The 8,894-nt window shown below is 41.8% G+C and overlaps 1 protein-coding gene and 1 non-coding gene across 2 annotated transcripts; one reads left to right on the top strand and one right to left on the bottom strand.

The window, feature by feature from the left end:
- The first annotated feature begins 455 nt into the window (after positions 1-455).
- On the top strand, positions 456-3,882 carry LOC115815768 (tripartite motif-containing protein 16). Its single transcript, XM_030778775.1, has 7 exons — positions 456-511; positions 884-1,568; positions 1,777-1,872; positions 2,044-2,277; positions 2,394-2,541; positions 2,638-2,697; positions 2,840-3,882. Exons 2-7 carry the CDS (start codon positions 987-989, stop codon positions 3,361-3,363), a joined length of 1,644 nt encoding a protein of 547 aa, XP_030634635.1. The 5' UTR covers positions 456-511; positions 884-986; the 3' UTR covers positions 3,364-3,882.
- Positions 3,883-5,303: 1,421 nt separating this feature from the next.
- trnae-uuc (transfer RNA glutamic acid (anticodon UUC)) lies at positions 5,304-5,375 on the bottom strand. The gene has a single exon. It is a non-coding gene; the product is annotated as a tRNA-Glu (tRNA).
- Between the last annotated feature and the right edge of the window lie 3,519 nt (positions 5,376-8,894).

Below are 8,894 nucleotides of genomic sequence, written 5' to 3'. Positions count from 1 at the left end.
ACGATGACTTGGAAAGCTTGTCCAATGCTGAAACTCTAAAAAAAAAAAAAAAAAAAAAAAGCTTACGGATTGCTGGCATCTCAAGAATTCTAAACCCTGGGTGTGAACTACTCTCTCTCTCCCTCTGCATTTAGACTGACATTCACTGTGTCCAATAGCAGAGGGGCAATGTTTCAGGGTTGATTTTTGGGCTCAGCCCAACAACGTAGTGTAGAGTGTGTTCTCTGATGCCTAGATTATAGTTTTTTTGTTCCCTTAAGTCATACAATTCAGTTTTTCGGAACTGTCTAGCGACTCTTTGTTTTGAAATAAAAGAAGAACATCTCCATTACACAACTCTCTTCTTCTGTTTCTCTCATGCATACATAGACACTCCCACTCTCCGTACGACGAGAAGCAGGAAGCAGCTCCGTTCCTGAGAGAGTGAAATGCTCTCTGCCCTTTTAAAACGCACGTTCAAACACAAGCAAGACCACTCAACAGAACTCGTCTGGGTACGGACTGAAAGCAGGTAACTTATCACAACTACAAGAGAATATGCTGCATGATAAACATGTTCAACTGCAGCTAAATTCCTTTTTTTTTTTTTTACTGTGGACATGGCTTTGTGGTTTTGGCTTTTGAAGGTATACTGCATGCAAGTGCAAATGGGAGTATGATGCAATGTAATGGTTTAATGTGCGGCTGCACTAAAATTTGATCAACATGACAACTCATTAACTTTGTGACACTGTGATTAAGATAATTCTCTGAAATGATAATAATAATAATATCAATAATAATAATGTTATGAAAACAGTAAATAGAACATGTCAGTAGAGTTCTTGGTTTGTCTCTTGCTTTTAAGAAGTTTCATACTTACTAAAACTCTCCTCGGTTGCAGAGTGATTTCAACCAGTCTCAGCGGCATTTTCCATATCCGCTGGAGATCAAAGTTCAATCAGAAAATCGAATCAATTCAGGAAAAACAAGCTGCTTTAAAAGAAATGGCAGAGCCAAGAGATTTACTGGGTCAGGACCAGTTCGGCTGTTCGATCTGTCTGGATCCACTGAAGGATCCAGTGACGATTCCCTGTGGACACAGTTATTGTATGGGCTGCATCAAGGGCTACTGGGATCAGGACGATCAGAGAAAACCTTACTGCTGTCCTCAGTGCAGAGAAACCTTCAGTCCTAGACCCCTGTTAAAGAAGAACACGCTCATGGCTGAGATGATGGAGAAACAGAAGATGACTCGACCAAAGGCCTCGTCGCCCGTTAAAAGCCGTGAATACGTGGAGTGTGACATTTGCACTGAGGATAAAAACAAAGCTGTTCAGTCCTGTCTGCAGTGTCTGGCCTCTTTCTGCGAGTCTCACATCCAGCCTCACTATGAGTCTCCAGCTTTCAGGAGACACAAACTGGTCAGTGCCTCCACACACCTGCAGGAGAACATCTGCCAACGCCACGGGAAACTTCTGGAAGTTTACTGCAAAGATGACCAGACGTGTATCTGTTATCCGTGTGTGATATGCGAACACAAAGGACATGACACAGTTCCAGCTGAATCCATGTGGACTGATAAACAGGTAATGAGAACGCGTTATTTTACTGTTGCCGTCAGGAAACTAAGACTGGTGCCGAAGAGCGATGGGTTGTGTGAAGTTCGCAAAAAAAACAAAAAACAAAGAGAGAAATGACACTCACCATCATTAAAAATTGTTGAGGGTTTTTGCTGTTCCGTAATGAAGGTAAATCCGGTAGAATATTAATTTAATTAATTCACTTGGTGCCCAGGAGGAGCTGAAGGCGGCACGGAGGAAGTGTCAAGACAGACTCCAAGAAAAAATAGAGGAGAAGGAGGTGTTGAAACAGGCCGTAGATAGTTTGAAGGTATTTACTGACCATATAAGAAACAAATACATGAACTGAAATAAATGTTTGAAGTCCACTCTCTGGATTATTCATCACTGTGTCACAATAACGGCTTGACTAAATGCATAAATGTGATGTGTTGTCTTCACACGGTAAACTTCACACGTCTCTTTGTGTGTCTCCCAAAAGTGCTCCGGTCACATCGCAGTGGAGGACAGCGAGAGGATCTTTACTGAGCTGATCGACTCCATTGAGAGGAGGCGCAGGGAGGTGAGGGAGCTGATCAGAGCTCAGGAGAAAGCTGAGTTGAGCTGGGCAGAAAGACTCTTGGAGCGACTGGAGCAAGAAATCGCTGAGCTACAGGCGAGAAGCGGTGAACTGGAGAAGCTTTCGCAAATAGACGATAAAATCCAATTTTTACAGGTAACACAAGCTTGTCTACGGGGTGGCTAAGCTTAGGTTCTCTGATCAAAACTCTAAGCTGTACATCAAAGCTTGAGCTGAGAAATTGTTTAACTGTCCCTTTTCTCTGTCTGTAGAAGTTCCACCCACCCGTGTATAAAGATTCCACCAGAATCAAAATGAATCTACGCATCTCTTTTGACCCTGTGACAAAATGTGTTTCTGAACTGAATGCTCAAATGGAGGATGTGTTCCGAGTGATGATAGACAAGATATCCCGAAATGGTAGGTGGGCTTCGGGAACATAAGACACATTTTTTTTTTTCGCTTAGATGTAGAGTCAAAGGAGAATAACAACACACTGTTCCTCTGTTTCTACAGTACCGCATATCCGGATAGCCGAGCGGCCTCAGCCCACAAAGAGAGAAGAGTTTTTGCTCTGTAAGTTTTTACCACATTCAATTATTACACCTTACAAAAGGCACAGTAATGCACAGAATCATATGTGCGTGTGTGTGTGTGTGTGTGTGTCTATATAATAAGTGTCATTATTAATGGTATATCTGTGCATGTCACTTAACAGATTCTACTCAGCTGACTGTGGACACAAACACGTCCCACAGGACGCTCTGTTTTTCAGAGGGGTACAGGAAAATTACAAATAAAGGAGTGATACTGGCGTGTCCCGACTGTCCGGAGAGATTCGACGGCTATCCCAACGTCTTGTGTAAAGGGGGCCTTTCCGGACGTCATTACTGGGAGGCTGAGTGCAGCGGTCGAGAAGTGACCATAGCGGTCTCGTACAAAGGGATCAGGAGGAAAGGAAGGGGCAGCGACTGTCGGTTTGGATACAACAGTCAGTCCTGGAGATTACACTGCTCTCCTTCCAGGTGTTATTTCAGACACGGTAACCGTCAGACTGAAATCCCTCTGCCCGGCTCCTCGAGGATAGGCGTGTATCTGGATCACAGCGAAGGAATCCTGTCCTTCTACAACGTCTCTGACGGAATGACCCTCCTCCACAGAGAGCAGACCACATTCTCTGAGCCTGTCTACCCCGGGTTTGGCATTGCTACTGACTCAGCAGTAACACTGTATGAGCTATAGATACCAAAGAGGAGAGGAGAGGGAAAAAAATGTATTCCAAACCAATGTCGGGAGGCCAGGAACCTGACTGGAAAGGCATTTTGTTCAAAATGCAACACGATTATGCCAGTGAGGCAGAACTGTGAATTAGGAACTGGGGGAAAATACTGCTTTGCATTATGATTGTAATTTTTAAAAGGAAACTGTGCCTCATGACTTATGGTCACAGTGAAGTATTAAAATTGTAGGGACCTGTGCTTAATGAATTCCTATATGCTGTAAAATGTGCCTGTGTGTTAGAGCAATGAACATTTATCATGTAGAAGACAAGGCCTCTAAGTGAACTGTATATCTGTACCACTCTGGAAGCAAACACTAAGAATCCCGTGCTCCGTGACAAAAGTTAGCGCCTAAACCCCCGCACGTGTCCTTGCACTTGCTTGTCTTACTGTATAAAAAGCTCTGTGCTCCGTAACCTTGGAGAGAACTGCGCTTTATCTCTGAGGCGTGCTTCTCCCATGAGCATGAAATAAAGACCGATTCAACTATACATCTATACTGGTTGATTCTTTTGAGACGTAGCGACTCTCTCTCTCTCTCTCTCTCTCTCTCTGAGCTGGAAGAATTTCCCTCACAGTACATGTCACGAACCTGTTTGGAACTAGAAGAGCACGTGGAGAGCGCAGGCCTCCGCCAAGGCCAGTAGTCCGCTCTTTTATGCCATTCAAATCTGCAACCGCAACCATTATATTTGTCTGGATTTATTTCCAAAACTATTAGAAGAAATAAGTCGGAGTGTATGATTGCGAAAGCTAATTTATTGTAAGAAAAGATCTGCGATTATGCGCGTTATGCAACCCCACAGTAACCTTTAAATAGGCTTTAGTTTGGTCATGTCGACTTGGAACAAACAGTAGGGATCATTTAGACAATGCTTACTTCTTACATACCTGCTGCATTTGTTTGTACAGTGATGTTTGGGGTGGCTGTTATGTTTTGTTGTATGTTTAGCCGCGGCACGCCGTTCACGAGTGCTGGGCAAAGCGAGGCTTTGTGAAACACTGAAACTTTCAAAGTAAATGTGCCAGATAGTTTCGAAACAATACCTACACCCATCTGCACGGTGACACCTAGTGGCCACGTTTGCTATCGTAACATCTTGATAGTGCTATTCCGTGAGACGGTGGGTAGCGCTCTCGCCTCAAAGCAAGAAAGTCTTTAGTTCGATTCCCGGCTGGGTAGCCTGGGTTCTTTCTGTGTCGTGTTTGCATGTTCTCCCTGTATCTGCATGGGTTTCCTCCCACAGTCCAAAGACGTGTGTCGAACCCGGTGTTAGGCGAATTGCCCCTAGGTTTGTCTGTGTGTCTGTTCTGCGATAAACTGTTTGTCTGTGTGTCTGCCGCATGGCTGGCATAGCACTGTAATCTGGTATGTTAAATAACGAACATTTTAACTTATTCTGACACTTGTCCAGGTAATGGCGATTCAAGATTACCTTTACACAGAGCTTTTATACTTATTCTTTTTACATTTGACATCTGATCGATAACTAAATCACACAAAACATTATGGACATCGCGAATGCTATGCAGTACGCTCGAGAGCGTTACAGATGCAACGTCGAAACGCATACTTGCTGTTTGTCGTGCAACAGATCTTGTCATTTTGCGAAACTATCGGGCATACTCGACATGCTTCAAAGCAATACCGGCAAATGACGGACAAACGTGTAAACATGCCAGATTTCATTACGATAAATGCACCCATAATGATGTGTTGTCGTGATTAATCAAACCAGTTCTCTTCGCATTGCTACACTGTTGTTCATTCGTTCATTCATTTCAAAGCCGCTTATCCTTATTAGTGCCGTGGGGGTGCTTGAGCCTATTGCAGCGCTCATTGGGCGAAAGGCGGGGAAACACCGTGAACAGGTCGCCAGTTCATCGCTGGGCAAAATGTATTTCCCATACCGGGAGTCGAACCCGGGCCGCCTGGGTGAAAACCAGGAATCCTAACCGCTAGACCATATGGGACGCTGGCAGACCACCGACTGTGAGATACATAATGTTATAAACCATCTGTATTAAGTATTTTTCCTCTTCCTTGTGGTTCATTCGTGTGCTAATGGTAATGTAAGTATAGCTACCATAGCACAACAAACGTAGGCCTAATCATCCAGTCAAACGAGTGACTCTAGCATCGATGCTAATATTGTCTTACTGACAAGCAGATATTTAGATAATTATCATCTTTATTGGTAAAAAATGGATAAACTTAAAACAACTTCAACAAAAACTAACCTTAAAAGCGATATATATTAATCTGGTGCTTACGATAAGAGTGTGGAACGCTAGCGCACGAGCAAAAAACTCTCACGCAGCAGGTTAAGGTGAAGGTTAAGAGGAAGTTTCGTGGCGTTGAGGAGCTCAAAAAACAGCGCAGGCTTCCAGCTTGAAAGATCTTGTTGTTATATCTGCTACTTGATTACAAAGGAAAAATACTTCCACAAGCCCACTTTTGACAGCCTGTGACAGGTGCTACATGCCATGAAAACTCACTGTTTACTACACGGAGTCACCCGTGAGTCAATGCCCAGGATTGGTTGTGACTTTGACCACCATCTAAATTGGGAAAAAGTATCTGTATCTGCAATTCTAGAGGAAGTCTTCCAGAAGACAGATATTCAAACCACTATATACTAATTGTAGTCCTCAGCTTACAGGAAGCAGCCTGATCAAATTTTGTTCTTCATCAGTGAGGGAGATTGTGGGTTTTTCTGTGAAGATAAAATTTATTTCTGATGGATTGTAGGGGTCTATAGAAGAAAACAGTTAGTAGTGTTTGATTTCAATATAGAACATGACGTGATAGTAATGATGAAATCTAACAACATGTAAAACATTCCATGGAAAAATATATGTTTAATTTGTAATTGAAATAGTAGAAATTCGTGTGTAATGATGGCAATTTTAAATGAACAAATTTTAAAGAAACCAACAGTAGTTACACTGGTTCTGTGTTTGCAGTGCACTGCTGCATTTTGCTGTGTTGCATCCAGGAACAGTTGGTGTTTTCCCTCAGAGACCACAAGTGCTTTGTTATCTAAAATGCTTGAATCACAAAAGAAGTAGTGTAATCTTGAAAAACAGAAGTCTGTAGACTTCGAAGAACCTGAAGTATGTAAAAAGGATTGTTAAAAAAATATATATTGTAAAGAATGAGTGTTTATTATGAGTGTAACACAGTGATGTTGTTTGCACTTGTTTTGATGATGCTTGAACGTATTGCGAAAAGTTTAAACAGAACATAGCAGCCAAATACGTAATATTTCACCGATTTCATGTTCCACTGATTTGTGATATCAGTACTTTAGTTCCAATGAGTTATAAATAGAATATCTAACATTATCTGCCAGATTACACTAGCCAGAGTTACAATTTTTAAAATCAAGAAATGATTTTCTACTAACCATATGCCACTTGTTTGGAGACAGTACCTGGGATCCGAGTTTGAGAAATATGAGTGCTGGAAAATAGAATCAGTCAGTTGCATTGTTTTCAGTTACCAACTGAATCAGTTTAAAACCCCGTAGTTAAAGTCATTATTACAGTGCAAGAGAACTTATTGTGAATGTTGTCTGACGTGTCTCTGATCTGTCCATCCAACAGGTGGACAGTGTTATAATTCTTAAACAAATAAACATCTCATGAAATGACATTTTTGAACTGTGGTCTTTGATGTTACTTAAACCAGCATATTTTTTTAAAAATAGCATATTCAGGGCGACATTAAAACAGAAATAAAATACTGTTCTTAATTGTCTTTTTTACATCAAAATTGAATTCATGGAGGGGCAGGGCCGACTGATTATGCCTTAATTCTGCCGTGTGCATTTATCGATCTCCACGTGTGTGTGTGTGTGTGTGTGTGTGTGAGACTCTCTTTAATGATGAGATATAAATCTTGCTCTGTGAATTCCTGAATTCCTATATGGTCGTATGGTATCAGTATTTCATGAACTGACAGAACTTCACTGAACGTGTCTGTCCCCTTCATTGTCTCCTGTGTGAATTACTCGGCAGAAGCAAAATATCTTGACTCCATCTAGTGGCCAAAGCCAAGTGAACCAAGAGATTGATTGAACTCGATTGGAGGCCAGTATAAGCCTTGATGTTCCTATGACATGTCATTCACAGAAACATGGCTTAAGGGAGGCGTGTTGTGGGATGCTCCCCTGTGTGTGCATTTTTGACTCTCAGCTCAGGACCAGACCAGTTCACAGTTTCTGAGCTTAAAACACAACACTTAAAATCAGCGGAGAAGCTGTGGTGTGATTGTGTTTCATAAAGGGGCAAAATTCATTCCATCCTTGTGTCAGGCAGAATGGCCTGTCATTTTGCCTCCTGCTTCTTACCTCTTGTAACTACAATGCAGGGGAATTGTTGCTTTCATCATGTCTTAAAACTGAAGTTTGTTTGTCTGAATTTCAGTTATTTGTGGCTGACGGGTCACGTTGTATCTGTGTCGTCTTTACAGTAAACTTCCTTGTGCACAAACTGCTGGTGCCAGTGACACCCCCAAAACCCAAACCCACGTCCACTCAGACACTAACACTGTACACATGTTGCCTTTATCGAAAACTACCAGAGCAGTGACACCCCAAAACCCAAAACCCAAGTCCACTCAGACACTAACACTGTACACATGTTGTCTTTATCGAAAACTACCAGACTGATTTACATCCGCATCAGAGCAGCCAAGATGAATAAAAGACCTTTGTTGTACAGATGACAGGAGTAACATGATACATGCCAAATAGTAAGAAAGAAAGAGAGGGAGAGAGAGAGAGGGAGAGAGAGAGAGAGAGAGAGAGAGAGAGAGCAAGATGGAAGAAAAAGGAAAAGAAAAAGACGCAAAGATGCAAACAATACTCCATTTAAATATTTCAATTCAAAATGACGTCCTTGGTGTTTATGGTGAGACGTCTCATGCTGTCAGAATGAGACTGTTTTGTGGTTCGTTTTGGAAGAATGGACTGGAAACAATGTAAAGTCATGTTTTGACCTAATATCACAGATACCGTCAACTGAGTCTTTGGTTATTGTCTATCTCCTGTTTGTCTGTTTGAGACTCCCTCCATTCAGGCTTCTCTCTGACATATACACAGACACGCCCACTTTCTGTTTGGGGCTGGTAGAAGCAGGAAGCTTCTCTTTCCTTAGTTTCTTAGAAATGAAGTGAAAGTCAGTTTTCTCTCTCTGCATTGCCAAAGGACATGCAAAGGCAGACAACACCTTTCCACAGATCACGTCTTACAGCAGCATGAAAGCAGGTGAGGTAAACTAACAGCGCACAGAAATTTTCACTAAAACTTAAACAATTTCGTCATGATTTTGGAAATAATATCTGTAGCCAGGCATGGGAAAGTAAAAATAAAACGAAGTACTCTTGTTAAAAAAAATAAAGAACTCTGAGCAGAGTTAAACTGACAACCGTTTTTGTAAAATTGTAAGTGAGTGACTATTTTACTCTTATGTATTTTTCAGGAGGAA

This window comes from Chanos chanos, chromosome 6, assembly GCF_902362185.1.
Source record: "Chanos chanos chromosome 6, fChaCha1.1, whole genome shotgun sequence".
Lineage (NCBI taxonomy): Eukaryota > Metazoa > Chordata > Actinopteri > Gonorynchiformes > Chanidae > Chanos > Chanos chanos.
The sequence above is the reverse complement of the archived record's forward strand: the minus strand, read 5'-3'. Positions and strand labels throughout refer to the sequence as shown.

Bases quoted from the DNA above. Each gene is read 5' to 3' on its own strand.
- LOC115815768 (XM_030778775.1), top strand. From the start codon at position 987: ATGGCAGAGCCAAGAGATTTACTGGGTCAGGACCAGTTCGGCTGTTCG. The intron at 1,569-1,776 runs GTAATGAGAACG...CTTGGTGCCCAG, and splicing joins CCATGTGGACTGATAAACAG to GAGGAGCTGAAGGCGGCACG. The intron at 1,873-2,043 runs GTATTTACTGAC...GTCTCCCAAAAG, and splicing joins AGGCCGTAGATAGTTTGAAG to TGCTCCGGTCACATCGCAGT.